The sequence below is a fragment of the Oncorhynchus mykiss genome, chromosome 15 (assembly GCF_013265735.2).
Source record: "Oncorhynchus mykiss isolate Arlee chromosome 15, USDA_OmykA_1.1, whole genome shotgun sequence".
Taxonomy (NCBI): domain Eukaryota; kingdom Metazoa; phylum Chordata; class Actinopteri; order Salmoniformes; family Salmonidae; genus Oncorhynchus; species Oncorhynchus mykiss.
This window is the reverse complement of record NC_048579.1, coordinates 7,006,481-7,030,961: the sequence shown is the minus strand read 5'-3', so window position 1 is coordinate 7,030,961 and position 24,481 is coordinate 7,006,481. Positions and strand designations below refer to the sequence as shown.

General features: G+C 44.4%; 1 protein-coding gene across 2 annotated transcripts in view; it reads right to left on the bottom strand.

The window, feature by feature from the left end:
* LOC110490889 (calponin-3) overlaps positions 1 to 22,686 on the bottom strand; it is a 29,484-nt gene extending 6,798 nt beyond the window's left edge. The window contains exons 1-3 of one of the 2 annotated variants that reach the window (XM_036945690.1): positions 22,405 to 22,686; positions 994 to 1,115; positions 228 to 294 (exon numbers count right to left, since the gene is read on the bottom strand). In XM_036945690.1, the coding sequence (XP_036801585.1) occupies positions 228 to 294; positions 994 to 1,115; positions 22,405 to 22,461 (246 nt within the window). In that variant the 5' untranslated portion in view covers positions 22,462 to 22,686. The remainder of the gene's footprint in view (positions 1 to 227; positions 295 to 993; positions 1,116 to 22,404) is intronic. The other variant, XM_036945689.1, reaches the window with a different exon arrangement.
* Positions 22,687 to 24,481: the final 1,795 nt, after the last annotated feature.

Below are 24,481 nucleotides of genomic sequence, written 5' to 3'. Positions count from 1 at the left end.
TACCTTCTGCCAGTTCAGAGCATGAGCCTACCTTCTGCCAGTTCAGAGCATTAGCCTACCTCGTGCCAGTTCAGAGCATTAGCCTACCTTGTGCCAGTTCAGAGCATTAGCCTACCTCGTGCCAGTTCAGAGCATTAGCCTACCTCGTGCCAGTTCAGAGCATTAGCCTACCTCGTGCCAGTTCAGAGCATTAGCCTACCTCGTGCCAGTTCAGAGCATTAGCCTACCTTGTGCCAGTTCAGTTGTGAGTGGTTAATTTTCTTTATCGAGCCGGGCTGCAGTTTGTTTATCAATCTGGGGGAAAGGAGTGAAGGAGTCATTCATTAAAGTACTAATGTTCATTAAAGTACTAATGTTCATTAAAGCACTCATGTTCATTAAAGTACTCATGTTCATTATTAAAGCACTCATGTTCATTAAAGCACTCATGTTCATTATTAAAGCACTCATGTTCATTAAAGTACTCATGTTCATTATTAAAGTACTCATGTTCATTATTAAAGTACTCATGTTCATTATTAAAGTGCTCATGTTCATTAAAGCACACATGTTCAATGTAAAAATGACATCTTACGACAAACTGATAGTAGTTTTAACAAGTGAATCTTGGGGAGGACAATATGTATGTGTATGGACATGTGTATCAAATATGTTTTCCACTGGAATGGGAAATAGACCAGATGCTAATCAATCTGTGGACAGTGACAGGAGTGTGATTGATTACTCATGTAAAAATCAATGTCAGTGTTTCCACCCAGCAAACATCAACTACAGATCACAACACACACACAACACACGCACACACACACACACACACACACACACACGTCAATCCTCTGTCAGTATCAGCTCAGAAACACACACACACACACACACACACACACACACACACACACACACACACACACACGTCAATCCTCTGTCAGTATCAGCTCAGAAACACACACACACACACACACACACACACACACACACACACACACACACACTTACTCTCCCAGGATGATTCCGTCCTTCAGACCCTTCTGGAAGTTCTCTCCTATGGCCATCCCCGTCACTTCCTCGATCCAGAACCGAAGCTCCTCCTCCTTTTGCATGTCATATTTCCCTGCGATCTGAGAACAGTCAGTGTCTTAGTAAAAGTTACTATCTTTGTAATCTTGGAACTTAAAGCCATATCCCTCATGTCCTGGCCAGATACTATGTTCAGGTCGGTCACATGAGACGGGTATCTTAGTAACAACACCTTCCCCTTTAAAAACTGTCATCAACTGTCTCATTAAATATATCCTTCCGATAGTTGTATTTCATAATTTGACAGGGTTAAGAGATGTGAAAATGTCTCAAGCTGCTTTGAACTAAGGAACTCAGACAAAAAAATCACATCTCACAGCAATAAACCCAGCAGAGAGGTCCACGTGTTACATAATCACCAGTTTCTCTCTATTCACACACGTGTCAGATCACAACAACGAACGAACGCAGGACATGCAAACACTCACCGAATCAGCTAAGGGAGGGAAATATCACGCGACAGGTTTGCATGGTGTGTTTCCATAATCTACTTTATATTAGAACACCGTTTTTCCCCTTGGAGAAGAATCTGTACACTTCAGATGTCAGCTAGCCAGGCTGTTACGGTGCTGTCAGGGGCAGAGATTACGGATTTGTCCCAAATGGCACTCTATTCCCCATTTAGTGCACTTCTTTTAACCAGAGGCCTATGGGCCATTTAGTGCACTACTTTTAACCAGAGGCCTATGGTCCATTTAGTGCACTACTTTTAACCAGAGGCCTATGGTCCATTTAGTGCACTACTTTTAACAAGAGGCCTATACTCTGGGTTCGTGCCCAGGCTCTGTCGTAACCGGCCGCGACCGGGAGGTCCGTGGGGCGACGCAAAATTGGCCTAGCGTCGTCCGGGTTAGGGAGGGGTTGGCCGGTAGGGATGTCCTTGTCTCATCGCGCACCAGCGACTCCTGTGGCGGGCCGGGCACAGTGCACGCTAACCAAGGTTGCCAGGTGCACGGTGTTTCCTCCGACACGTTGGTGCGGCTGGCTTCCGGGTTGGAGGCGCGCTGTGTTAAGAAGCAGTGCGGCTTGGTTGGGTTGTGTATCGGAGGACGCATGACTTTCAACCTTCGTCTCTCCCGAGCCCGTACGGGAGTTGTAGCGATGAGACAAGATAGTAGCTACTAAACAATTTCATACCACGAAATTGGGGAGAAAAAAAGGGTAAAAAATAAAAAAAAACGTTTAAAAAAAAGTAGTGCACTAAATGGACCATAGGCCTCTGGTTAAAAGTAGTGCACTAAATGGACCATAGGCCTCTGGTTAAAAGTAGTGCACTAAATGGACCATAGGCCTCTGGTTAAAAGTAGTGCACTAAATGGACCATAGGCCTCTGGTTAAAAGTAGTGCACTAAATGGACCATAGGCCTCTGGTTAAAAGTAGTGCACTAAATGGACCATAGGCCTCTGGTTAAAAGTAGTGCACTAAATGGACCATAGGCCTCTGGTTAAAAGTAGTGCACTAAATGGACCATAGGCCTCTGGTTAAAAGTAGTGCACTATAAAAGGAATAGGGTGCCATCTGTTTGTCACATGTGCTCCCTCTCCGGCCAGGCTTGCTCGTTATGGCGCACACCTGTCACCATCGTTACGCACACTTGCGCGTCATCAGACTCACCTGGACTCCATCACTTCCCTGGTTCCTTCCCTAGGCGTCGTTGTTTCTGTTTCATGTCTGTGTGCTGTTTCTTGTTTTGGATTATGTTCCATTTATTTATTAAAACACTCCCTGAACTTGCTCCCCGACTCACAGCGCACATCGTTACACTGTTATATTCAGCCTTCAGCAGTGTGAGCATTGAGCTGTGAGGTAAGTCATCTGGTGGAGGGGTAGACTGGAGGTTTAAAGCTCAAACGTTGACATGTTGTTTTGCCAACCAGACATTTAGCAGACTGATTCATGTGATGTGGATTGGACACAACAAGGTTCTAAGAGCAAACAAGGTCCTCGGGGTTGTGGTGAATCACGCCGTAAAATGCTTTCAGATTTACATCTTGGCTTCAATAAAGTCAGTGTGAGAAAAATAAAATAGATAAACGTAATTTATGATTCTACTTCAAATGCAATTCATAGGGGAGATAATTCTGACAGTTAAATAACCCATTATGCAAGCACATTATTTATACTGAGAACAAAAGAGAAGCTGTTGACTGAAAAATCAAGGCATTTATTGACTGGTCTGATCTATCTTTTCCTGGAGTGTATTAGTCCTAAGCTATTTCCAGTATCAGGATACGATACGACACTGGTCGTTTCATTGTGTGGCCTGATGCTGTAAGGACAGTGTGTTCTCCCAGCTTCAGACATCAGCACACAGCTCTGAGAGGACGTGATTAGGGTTGAATGGAGGGATTCTGGTTACCGAGATCTACCACCCTAAACCACTCCCTTTTCACGGGATAAATAACTGAGAGAAACCGCTAAATTATTATATGAAATGTCTAAATCTGGCTTTCTCTACAGCGAGGTAGACCTACATCTTCTGCAGCATGGCCTATGCTACAGTAATATACCCATCTCCATCTGGCTTTCTCTACAGCCAGGTAGACCTACATCTTCTGCAGCAGCCTACGCTCCAGTAATATAAAGACCGAATGCACTAATTTACCCATCTCCATCTGGCTTTCTCTACAGCCAGGTAGACCTACATCTTCTGCAGCATGGCCTACGCTACAGTAATATAAAGACTGAATGCACTAATTTACCGATCTCCATCTGGCTTTCTCTACAGCCAGGTAGGCCTACATCTTCTGCAGCATGGTCTATGCTACAGTAATATACCCATCTCCCATCTGGCTTTCTCTACAGCGAGGTAGACCTACATCTTCTGCAGCATGGCCTATTCTACAGTAATATACCCATCTCCCATCTGGCTTTCTCTACAGCGAGGTAGACCTACATCTTCTGCAGCATGAACTACGCTCCAGTAATCTAAAGACTGAATGCACGTCTAATTTACCCATCTCCCATCTGGCTTTCAGGGGTCACCTTGTTTTTTAATTGTAAAGATTATTATTTTTAAATTGCAGCTGCAGAGTTTTAAAACAGCCTATCACTCGAATATCTTTGCTTTAAATCAGGGGACTCCCTCGCAGTTTCTCTTTCTCCATCAACCATTCAAATTGCATCCAAAATAGATACTCCTGTTCTAGATTGATGTATAAATGCCCTAGCCTGCCTCTTTCAGGTAATATATTAAAATACATTATTAGCCTTTTATTTATCTAATGAATGATGGGTTATGGATATCACTCATCTAAGTTACAGCCTCTGCCTCTTGTGCAACACGGACAGACCTGTGCTCCACTGGCCTCTCTCCGTTAAAACAAAATGCTCCTTAGCTCTTGTAGTCCCATGCAAGGAAAAACTAGACTAGAATAGCTTGCTGGACTTTATTTTATTAGCATTTGTTATGTCAGTAGACTATTAGAAGAGGGACGCAAGCTCTTGTTTGCTGAATGTTAATTACAGCAGCCTATTGAACTCAGGGGTAGATTGAAAGAAGAGTGAATGTGGTACACCTAATAGCAGTTATTGATTCAGACCGATAACCATTCGATCTTCATGAAGACAAGTGACAAGCCTTCTGCATCTAATTCTAGTCCTATATTATTCAAGGATGTCATTAGAATGATGAATAGGACAACGAAATGTATTTCATTTAACTGTTGAAAGCGAGGAAGAAATGAAGCAACATTAGAGAGAGAAAGAGGAGGCAGGCTAATAACATTAGGGGAAATATTATGAAAGGTATATATGCGTCAGCCTACTAATTATGCAAATAGGCCCAATTATATTTAAAAATGTCAATCAATCTAACTAGCCTGTACGTGTAACTGTGTAGGTCGCATGAGCTGCACCAGGAACACATGTTCTCCTCTGCTTCATCATGGTTTGAACGAGGTGCCTAACTCCAGTCCTTATAATACAGTATAATACAGTACAGTATTACAGTTCGCACTACAAAAGATTAGCCTGCTGGAGCTACTTTCATTTATTTACCCAAGAGAGCTTATAGCTAGCTACATCAATGGGCTTTTATATCACATATGTATTGGTCAACGAACAATCATTTGGGTTTGGGCCCATTACATGTTGTTAACGTTGAGCCAATTGAATATTGCTAACGTAGGGCCCATTAAATGTTGCTAACGTAGGGCCCATTAAATGTGGTTAACGTAGGGCTCATTAAATGTTGTTAACGTAGGGCTCATTAAATGTTGTTAACGTAGGGCTCATTCAATGTTGTTAACGTAGGGCTCATTAAAATGGTGTTAACATAGGGCTCATTAAAATGGTGTTAACATAGGGCTCATTAAAATGGTGTTAACGTAGGGCTCATTAAAATGGTGTTAACATAGGGCTCATTAAAATGGTGTTAACATAGGGCTCATTAAAATGTTAACGTAGAGCTGATTAAAATGTTGTTAACGTAGGGCTCATTAAATGTTGTTAACGTAGGGCTCATTAAATGTTGTTAACGTAGGGCTCATTAAATGTTGTTAACGTAGGGCTCATTAAATGTTGTTAACGTAGGGGTCATTAAATGTGGTTAATGTAGGGCTCATTAAATGTTGTTAACGTAGGGGTCATTAAATGTTGTTAATGTAGGGCTCATTAAATGTGGTTAACATAGGGCTCATTAAATGTTGTTAACGTAGAGCTCATTAAATGTTGTTAACGTAGGGCTCATTAAATGTGGTTAATGTAGGGCTCATTAAATGTGGTTAATGTAGGGCTCATTAAATGTTGTTAACGTAGGGCTCATTAAATGTGGTTAACGTAGGGCTCATTAAATGTGGTTAATGTAGGGCTCATTAAATGTGGTTAATGTAGGGCTCATTAAATGTGGTTAATGTAGGGCTCATTAAATGTGGTTAATGTAGGGCTCGTTAAATGTATTTAATATATGTCTCATTAGGCTCAGGTAGCACCAGCTTTGAATCTTCATGCTGATAAAAACTCTAATCAAATCATCATATTTATATGCTTTTGAATGACACTTCTGGTTTTGGTGGGAAATATGGTGTTACGCGGGATGGAACATTTGTATAATACCAGGAAGTGATGCTATTGACATCATGGATAGAAGCCATCAGAGGAAGTGATGCTATTGACATCATGGATAGTAGCCATCAGAGGAAGTGATGCTATTGACATCATGGATAGTAGCCATCAGAGGAAGTGATGCTATTGACATCATGGATAGAAGCCATCAGAGGAAGTGATGCTATTGACATCATGGATAGAAGCCATCAGAGGAAGTGATGCTATTGACATCATGGATAGAAGCCATCAGAGGAAGTGATGCTATTGACATCATGGATAGTAGCCATCAGAGGAAGTGATGCTATTGACATCATGGATAGAAGCCATCAGAGGAAGTGATGCTATTGACATTGTGGATAGTAGCCATCAGAGGAAGTGATGCTATTGACATCATGGTCATGGATAGTAGCCATCAGAGGAAGTGATGCTATTGACATCATGGATAGTAGCCATCAGAGGAAGTGATGCTATTGACATCATGGATAGAAGCCATCAGAGGAAGTGATGCTATTGACATCATGGTCATGGATAGTAGCCATCAGAGGAAGTGATGCTATTGACATCATGGATAGTAGCCATCAGAGGAAGTGATGCTATTGACATCGTGGATAGTAGCCATCAGAGGAAGTGATGCTATTGACATCGTGGATAGTAGCCATCAGAGGAAGTGATGCTATTGACATCATGGTCATGGATAGTAGCCATCAGAGGAAGTGATGCTATTGACATCATGGATAGTAGCCATCAGAGGAAGTGATGCTATTGACATCATGGATAGAAGCCATCAGAGGAAGTGATGCTATTGACATCATGGATAGTAGCCATCAGAGGAAGTGATGCTATTGACATCATGGATAGTAGCCATCAGAGGAAGTGATGCTATTGACATCATGGATAGTAGCCATCAGAGGAAGTGATGCTATTGACATCGTGGATAGTAGCCATCAGAGGAAGTGATGCTATTGACATCATGGATAGAAGCCATCAGAGGAAGTGATGCTATTGACATTATGGATAGTAGCCATCAGAGGAAGTGATGCTATTGACATCATGGATAGTAGCCATCAGAGGAAGTGATGCTATTGACATCGTGGATAGAAGCCATCAGAGGAAGTGATGCTATTGACATTATGGATAGTAGCCATCAGAGGAAGTGATGCTATTGACATTATGGATAGTAGCAATCCCTCTGATAAATGTTGTTTATTCCCTGTGCAGATATAATGCTAAACGTTGTTTATTCCCTGTGCCCTATAAATGATGCTATTGACATCGTGGATAGTAGCCATCAGAGGAAGTGAATGTTACTGACATCATGGATAGAAGCCATCAGAGGAAGTGAATGCGAAGCCAATTACAGCTGCATGCTCTTCTTCTTCTCCAGCTGCTTCCGCTCTTTCTCACACACTTGTGTACACACACTGAAGACGATAAGTTAAGGGCTTGAACACATCCCCACTGGCTCCCTGGAGTGTTTACCATGCTCCATCCTTAAATGACAAGCAGCCAAACACACACCGTAGCATATACACTGACACACAATCTCATTTGTGTAAACAGATGTACAGGATCTGCTAAAAATGGTAGGCCTACATGGGGGAGAAAAAAAATATTTGTTCTGCCACTAGTGTTTCTGTGCTGTAATGTACAGTACTTCAGTGTCAATGAGTAAGTACTGTTCAGTAAATGACCCACAATTGGATTGAATAATGCCATGGAGATTTTCCAGGACTTTTGTACAATGTCAAACAAAGGGGTAAATTTAACCGTTCTTTATATGGTACTGTCAGCTGAGCAGTTGCAGTCACCCATTAGCTCACAGTCCATTATAAACAGCTCAGAGTCCACTGTAAACAGCACTTCAACATTGGCCTATGTCCTATAAACATGGCCTTTCAACGAGCACATCACAGACACTAGTCATCCACACTGAGTCAGTCAGACAGACAGACTCCTCTTTATGATCGAGTCACAGAGGAAAGAGACATCTGACCTCCACTCTTTTTTTTACACATTGTTCCTCCACAATGAACAGCTTAAACGCAGTTTATTCCCTGTGCATTCCCTGTTGTTATTTTGTCTCTCACTGTTCAAGTAAACCTACCATTAAAATTATAGACTGATCAATTCTTTGTCAGTGGACAAACGTACAAAATCAGCAGGGGATCAAATACTTTTTCCCCTCACTTTACAGGCCAGCAATGCAAACCAAGCGTTCTACTGACCGGCTGCTAATAAAAACAGTGAGGTAAACGACAGCTTTTCAGGACCACTCTGTGACACTAAAAGCCCGTAAACTTGTAGCAACCCCCCCCCCCCCCCCCACACCACACCACACCACACACACACGAAAGCCTGTCAGCTGGGATGTCAAAGCAGTCAACAGAAAAACGAGCCCTCTCTGAAGCAATTGGTGAGTGTGTGTGTGTGTCCATTTCCCTCTGAAATATGATGTCAGAAAATGAGGCCCTGCTCTCAACTTAATAACAGACAAAAGGGCAAATCTTCAAATGCCCCCCCCCCATCTCGTAAGAGGACATGAGTGGTGCTCTGGCTCAATGAAAAGACTGGGAGGAAGTGGAAGGAACTTGTCCCTTCTTTCTGAACAGCTTGAGAGCACACTGTCATTTACAGGAATTCATTTGAGGCTTTTTGTGCCACTGACTGATTGCAGCTAGACATCCTACCATCACCAGAATACACACTGAGCCTCCTCAGAGAGAAATCAGGGAAGATTAGAGGAGAGATGTTGTTTTCTTCTTCAGTTCTCTCACTCTCTCTCAGCACAGCAGTCCTTCTCTAGGAATGCTGCCAGGAACCCCTCCTCACCACCCCCAACTCTGTAGCCCAAGCATTTCCCGATGACACTGCAGAAACATCTGGAAGGAGAAGATTTTGAGGTACAGAATGCCTAAGAAGTGCAACACGATCAATTCAATGTAGGATAGATACACCACTGTCGAGGCAATTGCTGTTTAAATCAGTATCCAGTTGTTACTCTCTTTTGAATTAACACGTTCTAGTCAATTCATAAAGTTTCTTACAATTAAGTGACCGTTCCCATTTATACAATATCTTATATAATTGAGGTCATCTCTAACCGGGAGCTTCACCGATAGAATGAAACCAGAACATTCGTTGACCAGAATGACTCCCACTTGATTAACCATTTGTTCAAATCACACACATGACCAAGTACTGTCCAGCTGGTTTTCATTCATATTTAACCACTATCCGTTAGCTCTGAAAACATTCAGCATAATGTGAATAGATTGGATGTGGTAGAAATGTGAAGTGAACTAGAAATGTTTATACACAATTGAAGTTAGAAGTTTACATACACTTAGGTTGGAGTCATTAAAACTTGTTTTTCAACCACTCCACAAATGTCTTGTTAACAAACTATAGTTTTGGAAAGTCGGTTAGGACATCTACTTTGTGCAGGACACAAGTCATTTTTCCAACAATTGTTTACAGACAGTTTATTTCACTTATAATTCACTGTATCACAATTCCAGGGGGTCAGAAGTTTACATACACTAAGTTGACTGTGTCTTTAAACAGCTTGGAAAATTCCAGAAAATTATGTCATGGCTTCAGAAGCTTCTGATAGGCTAATTGACATCATTTGAGTCAATTGGAGGTGTACCTGTGGATGTATTTCAAGGCCTACCTTCAAACTCAGTGCCTCTTTGCTTGACATCATGGGAAAATCAAAACAAATCAGCCAAGACCTCAGAAAAAAGATTGCAGACCTCCACAAATCTGGTTCATCCTTGGGAGCAATTTCCAAACGCCTGAAGGTACCACGTTCATCTGTACAAACAATAGTACGCAAGTATAAACAACATGGGACCACGCAGCCGTAATACCCCTCAGGAAGGAGACACGTTCTGTCTCCTAGAGATGAACGTACTTTGATGCGAAAAGTGCAAATCAATCCCAGAACAACAGCAAAGGACCTTGTGAAGATGCTGGAGGAAACAGGTACAGAAGTATCTATATCCACAGTAAAACAAGTCCTATATCAACATAACCAGAAAGGCTGCTCAGCAAAGAAGAAGTCACTGCTCCAAAACCGCCATGAAAAAGCCAGACTACAGTTTGCAACTGCACATGGTGACAAAGATCGTACTTTCTGGAGAAATGTCCTCTGGTCTGATGAAACAAAAATAGAACTGTTTTGGCCATAAAGACCATCGTTATGTTTGGAGGAAAAAGGGGGAGGCTTGCACCATCCCAACAGTGAAGCAAGGGGTGGCAGCATCATGTTGTGGGGGTGCTTTGCTGCAGGAGGCATTTCACAAAATAGATGGAGAGACAGGATTGTGTCGAGCCACAGATCTGGGGAAGGGTACCCCCAAAAAATGTCCTCCATCATTCTTAAATAGAAGTTTGGAACCACCAAGACTCATCCTAGAGCTGGCCGCCCGGCCAAACTGAACAATTGGGGGAGAAGGGCCTTGGTCAGGGAGGTGACCAAGAACCCGATTGTCCCTCTGACAGAGCGCTAGAGTTCCTCTGTGGAGATGGGAGAACCTTCCAGAAGGACAACCATTCTCTGCAGCACTCCACCGATCAGGCCTTTATGGTAGAGTGGCCAGACGGAAGCCACTCCTCAGGAAAAGGCACATGACAGCCCATTTGGAGTTTCCCAAAAGGCACTTAAAGACTATCAGACAATGAGAAACAAGATTCTCTGGCCTGATGGAACCAAGACTGAACTCTTTTGGCCTGAATGCCAAGCGTCACCTCTGGAAGAAACCTGGCACCATCACTATGGTGAAGCAAGGTGGTGGCAGCATCATGCTGTGGGGATGTCTTTCAGTGGCAGGGACTGGGAGAATAGTCAGGATCGAGGCAAAGATGAAAGGAACAAAGTACAGAGTGATCCTTGATGAAAACCTGCTCCAGAGAAAAGGTTTGCCTTCCAACAGGACAATGACCCTAAGCACACAGCTAAGACAACGCAGGGGTGGCTTCAGGACATGTCTCTGTATGTCCAGAGCCTGGACTTGAACCCAATCAAACATCTCTGGAGAGACCTGAAAATATCTGTGCAGCAACGCTCCACATCCAACCAAACAGAGCCTGGACTTGAACCCAATCAAACATCTCTGGAGAGACCTGAAAATATCTGTGCAGCGACGCTCCACATCCAACCAAACAGAGCTTGAGAGGATCTGCAGAGAAGATCGGGAGAAATTCCCCAAATACAGGTGTGTCAAGCTTGTAGACCCATACCCAAGAAGACTCGAGGCTGCCAAAGGTGCTTCAACAAAGTACTGAGTAAAGGCTCTGAATACTTATGTAAATGTAATATTTCCATTTGTTTAATTATTATAAATTAGCAAACATTTCTAAAAACCTGTTTTACTTTATCATTATGCGGTATTGTGTGTAGATAAGGATTTTTTTTTTTTAAATCCATTTTTAGAAAAATGCTGTAATGTAACAAAATGTGGAAAACGTCAAGGGGTCTGAATACTTTCCTAAAGCTGAAATGAAACCAAGCACGGACGTAAAATAACCTCACATTTAGGCACACAAGGCCAAATCTACTGCATAACCAAGTTTTTCATACCAAAAAGTAGAGCTGGGACGATACAAGCATCGTAGTAAAAGTTCAATTAAAACTAAAAGGAAACTAAAACAGGAAGAGGATTTAACTTCTTTAGGAAAACAGCCTTAATGTTGGAAAAGAAACAACATTTATCATCCTGAGTCAACACACTATTTTCACAAGCTATAAGCACAGCGGGTTTTTAAAGGACCAACGTGTTTGGTCTGCTTTGTGTTTACTTTTGTTTTTCCCATTTAAAAAAACATATATATTGCAATACTGGTATGTTCCCTGCCCTGACAAAAAAAGCCCACCAGAGTCAGTCATTTTCCATCGAGTCTTTAACTTGTTGTAATGGACAATAGTGTTATCACGAAAACATACGTGCACAAGATAATAGCATCCTTCCCCAAAGACTCATCCAAGTTGAACAAGTCAAGTTTGGTGAAAACCCCACTATTTATCTTGCTGGACTGGAATCTGAAAGTTAAAAAAAAAGCTGAACAATGGTTCAGGAAAAGGGCTCACTTCCCATTCACCCCAAAACAGCATCACTGGGCTTAATATGACAACACAAGGAATCAGAATCTCACTGTGAAAGGGAGATCCAGCCTGAACCAATGCAGGGAGGGAAATAGAATGGGAACACCCCAGCCCAGCTCTCTCTCGACCTCTCTCAACCTGTGCAGAGCACATGCTCAGATAGGGCTCAACCTGTGGGGATTCGATCTTGCAACCTTTCGGTTATAAGTCCAACGCGCTAACCACTAGGCTACCTACCTCCTAGTGGTTAGATAATAACCAACGAGTAGCAGTAGTGTAAAAACAAAGGTGGTGTACATAGTTCATGTGGCCATTTGATTAATTGTTCTGCAGTCTAATGGCTTGGGGGTAGAAGCTGTTAAGGAGCCTTTTGGTCCTGGACTTGCTCCAGTACCGCTTGCCGTGCGGTAGCAGAGAGAACAGCCTATGACTTGGGTGACTGGAGTCTTTGACTATTTTTTGGGGCCTTCCTCTGACACTGCCTAGTATATGGGTCCTGGATGGCAGGAAGCTTGGTCCCAGTAATGGACTGGGCACTAAGTGATCCTTGGTATGACCTTCTTAAAACAATCCCATATAGCTAGACAGAGTTTAGATTCTTGTGGGATAAAAACAGTTCTGTAGGAATAAGGTTTGCGCAGTAGGTCTAATACATTACCACAGTATATTGGCTACATGCCTGGCCTGCCAATATTGTTCTTCTCAGACCAGATTGTATTTCAAAACTCAAGCTTTGATAACAGAATAGATCAGTTGGTGTAGCAGTTGCGAGGCACAGTGGAGCATAAATTTAAATAATTTGCTTTTTCATTTTACTGGATGGTTCTGATGGGCATGATGGCTTCAAGAGAACGGTGAACTCAGTGGGGGGAAACGAGGTCAAATCACGGCATCAGTGATCTTCAGGTCGAAAAGTCAGAGCTTCTAGAAAGATGCCAGAGTTTACGACTTTGAATTCCGAGTTGGATGACCATTGAAAAATTATTTTTCGCAGTCGAATTTCGTTTTTCTTCAGAGTTCCCAGTTGTATTGAACGCACTGAAGTCAGAAGTCTGAGATTTCAGAGTTTCCAATTGTTTTGAATACGGCATTGGTCTCAATGGAGGGAGGGGGCAGCACAGGGTCTGCCTCTCACGGTCCCTGCTCTCCCCTCCGGATACACTGACTAGAGAGGGGACACTCGAATCGAATCACAACCACATCTGCCTCTCACGGTCCCTGCTCTCCCCTCCGGTGAGATGGACTAGAGAGGGGACACTCGAATCGAATCACAAACACATCTGCCTCTCACGGTCCCTGCTCTCCCCTCCGGTGAGGACGGACTAGAGAGGGGACACTCGAATCGAATCACAACCACATCTGCCTCTCACGGTCCCTGCTCTCCCCTCCGGTGAGATGGACTAGAGAGGGGACACTCGAATCGAATCACAAACACATCTGCCTCTCACGGTCCCTGCTCTCCCCTCCGGTGAGGACGGACTAGAGAGGGGACACTCGAATCGAATCACAAACACATCTGCCTCATGCACAAATTCATGGTTGTTCCTACGAACAGAGAACGTGAGAAACTCCTCAATATTAAAATAGACGCTATCGATCGACTTGGCTACTCATTCATTGCAGCTGCATTGCGAGTGGAAGGAGGGAGAAGCACATTTTCTAATTTTCTAATAGAGATGAATGAAACCGGTGAATAAAAACTTGAACTTGAAAAACAGCAGCTCTTTGCTGTATTCTTTCCCAGTCTCTCTCTCTCTGATCGGGGTTTGATAAAAGTTATAAAATCTCACGTAGGCTAGTATCAAACTTGGCAGTGACCAGGCTCTTGGAAGCAAGCTATAGGCACAGTGACTGGAGCCATCTGATTGGCCGGTGTAGTAGCCACACAGGATTTATCCACAGACCTCTTGGTCCACTGGGTAGGCGGAATTAGTCTTTTCAGGCTAAATTAAATAGTTCGAAACAGGAACACTTTGCCTACCCAGTGAACAGGGTTTCTGTATCTAGTACACCTATCGCCAAACAGCTCAGCACAAAAACAAAACAAAAGATAGCGCATGCAATTAGAGTTGGCTTTTCTACAGAAATGTTTGGTGTTCGACTCGGAATGCCTCGAAGACTGGTTGGTGTCCGCTGGTGACCAAACTCCTTCTGGCCTCAATGACAACTCTCTCTTTCACGTTGAAAGCACCAGATTAGGGGAAAGCTTTACCCTTAACAAGAGCAGTGTCCTCGAGAACTGGATAAATAGTTCATCTTGAAGTTCCCTCCAACTGCTGTAGACAATATGTAACAGTGTGTTCATGTGTTCCAAGGCTCCAGAGGGAATTCCTGTTCTATTTTTAAAACACTTGAGAAGTAAGATCAAGGAAACACCCGTCAGACATTTGGTCCACACTTCAACCCCCGGAGAGTTGTGGTGACCCACTGGACAGCACTTCAGGGTTGTTTGATTACTAATGATTGACATGATGATTTGAAGGACTAGATAAAGAAAATGAGCTGAGGGAAAGTAACTTTGAACACAACGACAGTTACAAAAATGCAGTTTTTTTTCTATGCCGTTTCTTCTTAATTCAAGTGTGTCCATGTTTAACTAGGCAAGTCAGTTAAGAACAAATTCTTATTTACAATGACAGCCTAACCCCATCTACGCTGGGCCAACTCCCAATCACATCCAGATGTGACACAGCCTGGATTTGAACCAGGGACTATAGTAATGCCTCTATGTACTGAGATGCAGTGCCTTAGACCGCTGCGCCACTTTCTCTCTCTCTCTGTGTGTGTGTGTGTGTGTGTGTGTGTGTGTGTGTGTGTGTGTGTGTGTGTGTGTGTGTGTGTGTGTGTGTGTGTGTGTGTGTGTGTGTGTGTGTGTGTGTGTGTGTGTGTGTGTGTGTGTGTGTGTGTGTGTGTGTGTGTGTGTGTGTAGTTGATTGACAGATGCTGGTCATCTTTCAAGATTAACACGTATGTACATAAGAAAACCAAGCTGCTTTTCATTTCCAGCCGTCAGAATCCACTGTATATTAACACAAGCAGCTCTCAACTAAAGCCGGTGTTGGCAGCCACCCTGGAATATACCGGAAAGCACACGATATTTCCATTTAAAATGTTTTCCCGGCTGGGCCAGCCCGGCGTTGGTTGAAATACTCTCGCTCATCTGATTTCAGTCGAGGTTTAGAAGATTACCTCACCCAAAAGCTTGTCATACCGCCGCAAACATAAACAGGGGCCACTAAGTAGTTAATAAAAGGGCCAATACAGACGTTTTTTAAAAAATCTTTTTATCTCAATATCAAATCATTTCTGGGTAAAAATAAAATACCTTACTGTGATTATTTTTGGCCATTTTAATTGAAAACAAAACTTATTTTTTCTTAGCAAAGAGTCATTTCTCAAGCAAGAACTTTGCTAGGACTGGTCTGAGGGGGAGGGGAAACTGAAAACGAGCTGTTATTGGCAGAGGTTTGGAACACTCTTTCTCATTGGCCTATTAACTCATTTACCGGCTGGTGACGTCACCAGGCAGGACAAAAGAGGCAGAGATTTCAGACAGTCTTTTCAAATAGCTCTTACACTAAAAGGTCATTATCATCATTTTCACAGTATTATTCCAACCTCGGTGTGTAAATGAATATTAAACACACAGGACATATTTGTCTGCACTGGGCCTTTGAGGAATGAGATGGTCTGGTCTCATTAAGGCAGGACAAACAGAGAGAGAGAGAGATGGTTTGAGACACAGGATTTTTTACCCTGTCTGGAACCACAGCTCAGTCAATCTGTTCTCATAATATCCCATCTTCCAATAGAGAGACTTCTCAAAAGGACAAAACTCATGGTCCAACAGAATAGAGAGAGAGAGAGAGAGAGAGAGAGAGAGAGAGAGAGAGAGAGAGAGAGAGAGAGAGAGAGAGAGAGAGAGAGAGAGAGAGAGAGAGAGAGAGAACAGGTTATTGTTACAACAGATTCATTAATAGCATGCTGGTTCCTCCAGCTTCTGTTCTGTATTCAGTCAGAGCTTGAGACATTGACATCTGCTGACGTTTGACAAACTACTGACTCAGTGTGTCAAAAGTCGACATCGAAATATGTCACTTAAAAGCTACTTCAACAAGGGTGGCGCAGTGGTTAAGGGCGCTGTACTGCAGCGCCAGCTGTGCCATCAGAGTCCCTGGGTTCTAGTGTCGTCCGGGTTAGGGAGGGCTTGGTCGGTAGGGATGTCCTTGTCTCATCGTGCACCAGCGACTCCTGTGGCGGGCCGGGCGCAGTGCGCGCTAATCAAGGTTGCCAGGTGCTCGGGCCTCCGACACATTGGTGCGGCTGGCTTCTGGGTTGGATGCACGCTGTGTTAAGCAGTGCGGCTTAGTTGGGTTGTGTATCGGAGGACGCATGACATTCAACCTTCGTCTATTCCCGAGCCCGTACGGGAGTTGTAGCGATGAGACAAGATAGTAGCTAGCTACTAAAACAATTGGATACCACAAAATTGGGGAGAAAAAAGGGTAAAAATTCAAAAAAAATAAAAATTATAAAAAGCTACTCCAACAACACTGTCGATTATCAGCTTTCTGCTAACTGACAACACACTTCCAGTATCCCAGATACTGTGTTGTTCACAAGTCATTGTCCTGGTCAATAAATTCCTTCAGCTTTGTTGAAAAGTGCCCCTTGTCTTCTCTCTTTTAACCTGATATTCTCATCATTGGCCAACAGGAAGTAGACCGTGACAGTCTGCTGATCTTTTATCTGGAGAGAACGCTTGGTTTGCTTGCTGTTGGCACCAGTGCTATCAAAGCAAACAGAGAGTGGGCAGACATAAACTGTAAACATGAGACAGTTTCACATAGCCGACTAACACGTTAAACATGGGCCTATCTCCCCCGGCCTTGACTGCCTGTTTTCGATGGGTAGGCTGACCGATGACGTCATGATTCAGTCATTTCCTACAGAGAGAGAGGCAACTCTTGGTAGCCTAGGAGACCAGTGTTCTATGAGCCTATGAATTCCTCTAATGATTTCCTAGTACGCTGATCGTTTCTCCCGAGCACAGCTTGACAGTATCCAGACAGCCAATTTATACAATCCACATTATTTCCAACTGTTCAATAAGTCATTTCAACTAATTACATACCCATTGAGTATAACTAGGTTTACCTTAACTGTCTAGCCTTGAATGTAGGACAGAATGTAAGGTTGGTTAATAACCTCAATATTTAGTTTTTGTTGTTGTGGTAAAATGTGTATAAAAACTACCATTGTGATCTCTCGTGGACTGTAAGTGCCTGGATCCATAACTCCATCTACACAACTTGAACATTTCTCTCACTTCTATGGGCTGTCATTGAAACACATTCAGGAGTGTGGCTTTAAACAATGATACATTTTTGTTAAATTGACATGAATGAACCTATTACAAAATCTGACTGACAGCTGTACAGTTAATTGTTTCGGGTAATGCAAGTTCTTGTGTTGTTAGTAGAACAACTTATGTGTAAATGAAATCTGTTGTATTTAAATTAAATATGCCGTATTTATTATTATTTGTTAATTAAAATGATTTGTGTGTTATCTGTGATCGTTTAAGTTTGTCTTGTTTAGTTTATTAATTATTGTACCTAAACTGTATGTGTTAACATGTGTACGCTGGGCCCAGCTGTAAAAGAGACCTTGGTCAGGGCCCAGCTGTAAAAGAGACCTTGGTCAGGGCCCAGCTGTAAAAGAGACCTTGGTCAGGGCCCAGCTGTAAAAGAGACCTTGGTCAGGGCCCAGCTGTAAAAGAGACCTTGGTCAGGGCCCAACTGTAAAAGAGACCTTGGTCAGGGCCCAGCTGTAAAAGAGACCTTGGTCAGGGCCCAGCTGTAAAAGAGACCTTGGTCAGGGCCCAGCTGTAAAAGAGACCTTGGTCAGGGCCCAGCTGTAAAAGAGACCTTGGTCAGGGCCCAACTGTAAAAGAGACCTTGGTCAGGGCCCAGCTGTAAAAGAGACCTTGGTCAGGGCCCAGCTGTAAAAGAGACCTTGGTCAGGGCCCAACTGTAAAAGAGACCTTGGTCAGGGCCCAGCTGTAAAAGAGACCTTGGTCAGGGCCCAGCTGTAAAAGAGACCTTGGTCAGGGCCCAACTGTAAAAGAGACCTTGGTCAGGGCACAGCTGTAAAAGAGACCTTGGTCAGGGCCCAGCTGTAAAAGAGACCTTGGTCAGGGCCCAGCTGTAAAAGAGACCTTGGTCAGGGCCCAGCTGTAAACGAGTCCTTGGTCAGGGCCCAGCTGTAAAAGAGACCTTGGTCAGGGCCCAGCTGTAAAAGAGACCTTGGTCAGGGCCCAGCTGTAAAAGAGACCTTGGTCAGGGCCCAGCTGTAAACGAGACCTTGGTCAGGGCCCAGCTGTAAAAGAGACCTTGGTCAGGGCCCAGCTGTAAAAGAGACCTTGATCAGGGCCCAGCTGTAAAAGAGACCTTGGTCAGGGCCCAGCTGTAAAAGAGACCTTGGTCAGGGCCCAGCTGTAAAAGAGACCTTGGTCAGGGCCCAACTGTAAAAGAGACCTTGGTCAGGGCCCAACTGTAAAAGAGACCTTGGTCAGGGCCCAGCTGTAAAAGAGACATTGGTCAGGGCCCAGCTGTAAAAGAGACCTTGGTCAGGGCAAAACTGTAAAAGAGACGTTGGTCAGGGCCCAACTGTAAAAGAGACCTTGGTCAGGGCCCAACTGTAAAAGAGACCTTGGTCAGGGCCCAACTGTAAAAGAGACCTTGGTCAGGGCCCAACTGTAAAAGAGACCTTGGTCAGGGCCCAGCTGTAAAAGAGACCTTGGTCAGGGCCCAGCTGTAAAAGAGACCTTGGTCAGGGTCCAGCTGTAAAAGAGACCTTGGTCAGGGCCCAGCTGTAAAAGAGACCTTGGTCAGGGCCCAGCTGTAAACGAGACCTTGGTCAGGGCCCAGCTGTAAAAGAGACCTTGGTCAGGGCCCAGCTGTAAAAGAGACCTTGATCAGGGCCCAGCTGTAAAAGAGACCTTGGTCAGGGCCCAGCTGTAAAAGAGACCTTGGTCAGGGCCCAGCTGTAAAAGAGACCTTGGTCAGGGCCCAACTGTAAAAGAGACCTTGGTCAGGGCCCAACTGTAAAAGAGACCTTGGTCAGGGCCCAGCTGTAAAAGAGACCTTGGTCAGGGCCCAGCTGTAAAAGAGACCTTGGTCAGGGCAAAACTGTAAAAGAGACGTTGGTCAGGGCCCAACTGTAAAAGAGACCTTGGTCAGGGCCCAGCTGTAAAAGAGACCTTGGTCAGGGCCCAACTGTAAAAGAGACCTTGGTCAGGGCCCAACTTTAAAAGAGACCTTGGTCAGGGCCCAGCTGTAAAAGAGACCTTGGTCAGGGCCCAGCTGTAAAAGAGACCTTGGTCAGGGCCCAACTGTAAAAGAGACCTTGGTCAGGGCCCAACTTTAAAAGAGACCTTGGTCAGGGCCCAGCTGTAAAAGAGACCTTGGTCAGGGCCCAACTGTAAAAGAGACCTTGGTCAGGGCCCAACTGTAAAAGAGACCTTGGTCAGGGCCCAGCTGTAAAAGAGACCTTGGTCAGGGCCCAGCTGTAAAAGAGACCTTGGTCAGGGCAAAACTGTAAAAGAGACGTTGGTCAGGGCCCAACTGTAAAAGAGACCTTGGTCAGGGCCCAACTGTAAAAGAGACCTTGGTCAGGGCCCAACTGTAAAAGAGACCTTGGTCAGGGCCCAACTGTAAAAGAGACCTTGGTCAGGGCCCAGCTGTAAAAGAGACCTTGGTCAGGGCCCAGCTGTAAAAGAGACCTTGGTCAGGGTCCAGCTGTAAAAGAGACCTTGGTCAGGGCCCAGCTGTAAAAGAGACCTTGGTCAGGGCCCAGCTGTAAACGAGACCTTGGTCAGGGCCCAGCTGTAAAAGAGACCTTGGTCAGGGCCCAGCTGTAAAAGAGACCTTGATCAGGGCCCAGCTGTAAAAGAGACCTTGGTCAGGGCCCAGCTGTAAAAGAGACCTTGGTCAGGGCCCAGCTGTAAAAGAGACCTTGGTCAGGGCCCAACTGTAAAAGAGACCTTGGTCAGGGCCCAACTGTAAAAGAGACCTTGGTCAGGGCCCAGCTGTAAAAGAGACCTTGGTCAGGGCCCAGCTGTAAAAGAGACCTTGGTCAGGGCAAAACTGTAAAAGAGACGTTGGTCAGGGCCCAACTGTAAAAGAGACCTTGGTCAGGGCCCAGCTGTAAAATAGACCTTGGTCAGGGCCCAACTGTAAAAGAGACCTTGGTCAGGGCCCAACTTTAAAAGAGACCTTGGTCAGGGCCCAGCTGTAAAAGAGACCTTGGTCAGGGCCCAGCTGTAAAAGAGACCTTGGTCAGGGCCCAACTGTAAAAGAGACCTTGGTCAGGGCCCAACTTTAAAAGAGACCTTGGTCAGGGCCCAGCTGTAAAAGAGACCTTGGTCAGGGCCCAGCTGTAAAAGAGACCTTGGTCAGGGCCCAGCTGTAAAAGAGACCTTGGTCAGGGCCCAGCTGTAAACGAGACCTTGGTCAGGGCCCAGCTGTAAAAGAGACCTTGGTCAGGGCCCAACTGTAAAAGAGACCTTGGTCAGGGCCAAACTGTAAAAGAGACCTTGGTCAGGGCCCAGCTGTAAAAGAGACCTTGGTCAGGGCCCAACTGTAAAAGAGACCTTGGTCAGGGCCCAACTGTAAAAGAGACCTTGGTCAGGGCCCAGCTGTAAAAGAGACCTTGGTCAGGGCCCAACTGTAAAAGAGACCTTGGTCAGGGCCCAATTGTAAAAGAGACCTTGGTCATGACCCAGATGTAAAAGAGACCTTGGTCAGGGCCCAACTGTAAAAGAGACCTTGGTCAGGGCCCAACTGTAAAAGAGACCTTGGTCATGACCCAGATGTAAAAGAGACCTTGGTCAGGACCCAGCTGTAAAAGAGACCCTGGTCTCAGTCTGTGTTCCTCACTGATTTAAAGGTCTAATAATATACAGTGTTACAATGGAAAGTTATATCTGGAGTATTTCTCCTGTCTTATCCGGTGTCCTGCGTGAATTTAAGTATACTCTCTCTAATTCTCTCTTTCTCTCTCTCGGAGGACCTGAGCCCTAGGACCATGCCTCAGGACTACCTGGCCTGATGACTCCTTGCTGTCCCCAGTCCACCTGGCCGTGCTGCTGCTCCAGTTTCAACTGTTCTGCCTGCGGCTATGGAACCCTGACCTGTTCACCGGACGTGCTACCTGTCCCAGACCTGCTGTTTTCAACTCTCTAGAGACAGCAGGAGTGGTAGAGATACTCTAAATGATCGGCTATGAAAAGCCAACTGACATTTACTCCTGAGCTGCTGACCTGTTGCACCCTCTACAACCACTGTGATTATTATTATCTGACCCTGCTTGTCATCTATGAACGTTTGAACATCTTGGCCATGTTCTGTTATAATCTCCACCCGGCACAGCCAGGAGAGGACAGGCCACCCCTCATAGCCTGGTTCCTCTCTAGGTTTCTTCCTAGGTTCTGGGCTTTCTAGGGAGTTTTTCCTAGCCACCGTGCTTCTACACCTGCATTGCTTGCTGTTTGGGGTTTTAGGCTGGGTTTCTGTACAGCACTTTGAGACATCAGCTGATCTAAGAAAGCCTTCATAAATACATTTGATTGAAAGTCATAATCTCTCCCCATTGGTTGCCCAATTGAAATGTGGGGGCATAGCCTCTCCATCGCCCCCCTACGTTACTGACTCCTTAATGTCTCCCTGCTACGAACAATGAATTGACTTGGCTTCCATTCAAGCCACTTCCAGTGATTGGTTTTATTAAAATATTTCGTACATTTAGGCCTGCCTATCTAAATTGATGTGAGAGAAACTCCTGGCAAACTATTTTCTACTTTTAGTTTAAGTTTCTATGTAGCCTATCAACCACAATTGTGCATCAGCCTCGAATAAACCTCGTCTCGGAACAAATACTCATATTTTCAAATCTGCCAGTAGACCTATCCAGCCGAATAAACTAAATTCCACGATGTACGACGGCGCTTTCATATAGCAGAGTTGAACCGTTACCTGTATCCTGACCTGGCTGTAGCACGCAGCAGCAGACCGGGTTGGTTCAGCTGGTTAGTTCAAAAACGTCGATAATAAACCAAGTGGTTATTAATACCCCAAAACTAAATATTTAACTACTGGTCGGGTTCCTTACTCACTTTGCTTTTCACCTCTGCGGATAATCCGTAGGCTGGTCCCTTATTGAATGAAGTCATCTTTGTTCGAGATTTAAAAGTCAATATTCCTTGCTACAATGTAGCTGAAACGATTCCGTTCGGTTACTTTGTAACACTCAATGAACAGCGTACTTCTGGGTCCCGTTCAGTCAGTCCGAAAGAGGAGTTCAAATCCGTGCAGATGTGGTGGTGTGTGAGTACCGCAGTGTCCCGTCGGACCGAAACGTCTCCACTTCAATACCAACTTTTTATTTGTTGAAAAAATGTCGCAAGACTATTGACGGAACACTTCAGAGCCAATCAAATGAGCTGAATATACATGCCCTCTGATCATTGTTGGAGGCTGCTACTACTGCGCATTTATATAGAAGTGATTTATGCTCCTCGTTTCAACAAGAACAATCCTACATGTTATCTATTATTACTGAGCATGTGGTTTGACATGATGTTGTGGCTACACATTTTAGTTATTCAGAATGGAAAAAAGGACAGCAATCGAAGCACAATAGCCTATATGTTACACATGTACAGTATATGTAAGTTATACATGTATTTATGTTCCTAGGCCATCATTGTAAATACGAATTTGTTCTTAACTGACTTGCCTAGTTAAATAAAGGTAAAATACATGTGTTTGATCTGTAGGGTACTAAAATTACACATGTACATTCCCTATAATAAGCCTATATTGATCAACCTGATCTATATTGTATTGACAATAAGCCTATATTGATCAACCTGATCTAGGTTCCTCTTATAGATTGCACAGGGTGGCAGGTAGGCTAGCGGTTTTTTATTTTTTTATTATTTTTAACTTTATTTAACCAGGCAAGTCAGTTAAGAACAAATTCTTATTTTCAATGACGGCCTAGGAACAGTGCAACCTTCCAGTCACAAGTCCAACGCTCTAACCAGTAGGCTACCCTGCCGCCCCAGGTTAAGGGCATAGGGCTGGGAACCAAAAGGTCACTGGTTTGAATCCTTGAGCTGACTAAGTGAAAAAAAATCTGTGGATGTGCTTTTGAGCAAGGCACTCAAACATACGTGCTTCTGTAAGCTGCTCTGGAGGGCTAATACATCACTGAAAAGATCAATTACATCTCGGGTGGTTGCCTTGCATGTTATTGGTGTAATAGTAACAGCCAAGCTGCTATACACTGGAAGCCCTGAGTCCATAATAAGCAGTATTGGTCCCTTTGCCTCCATCCAAGGTGGAAAAGGACACTCAAGGGCATGGCGCACACACACACACGCACGCGCACGCACACACACACACGTTGTCTTTGTTGAGATTGCGATCTTCCACTGTCATTCAACCTCTGCGCTGTGTATAAAGGGACCTTGTTTGAAAGTATGCAGTTTGTCAGTGTCAGGTTTACAGGTAATATTTTAGAACTGACGTTTCATCATCTTCAACACACCACCTGGTATAGGAGCAGAGTCAAATAGGAGCAGAGTCATATAGGAGCAGAGTCAAATAGGAGCAGGGAAGAGTCATATAGGAGCAGAGTCATAAAGGAGCAGAGTCATATAGGAGCAGAGCAGAGTCATATAGAAGCAGAGTCATAAAGGAGCAGAGTCAAATAGGAGCTGGGAAGAGTCATATAGAAGCAGAGTCATAAAGGAGCAGAGTCATATAGGAGCTGGGAAGAATCATATAGAAGCAGAGTCATAAAGGAGCAGAGTCATATAGGAGCAGAGCAGAGTCATATAGGAGCTGGGCAGAGTCATATAGGAGCAGAGCAGAGTCATATAGGAGCTGCTGGGCAGAGTCATATAGGAGCTGGGCAGAGTCATACAGGAGCTGATGTAACCGATGTGAAATGGCTAGCTAGTTAGCGGTGTTGCGCGCTAATATCGGTGACATCACTCGCTCTGAGACTTCGAAGTCGTTGTTCCCCTTGCTCTGCAAGAGTCGCGGCTTTTGTGGCGCGATGGGTAACGATGGGTGTCAGTTGTCTATGTGTGCAGAGGGTCCCTGGTTTGAGCCCAGGTAGGGGCTAGGAGAGGCTATACTGTTACACAGAGTCATGCAGAGTAGTCATATAGGAGCTGGGCA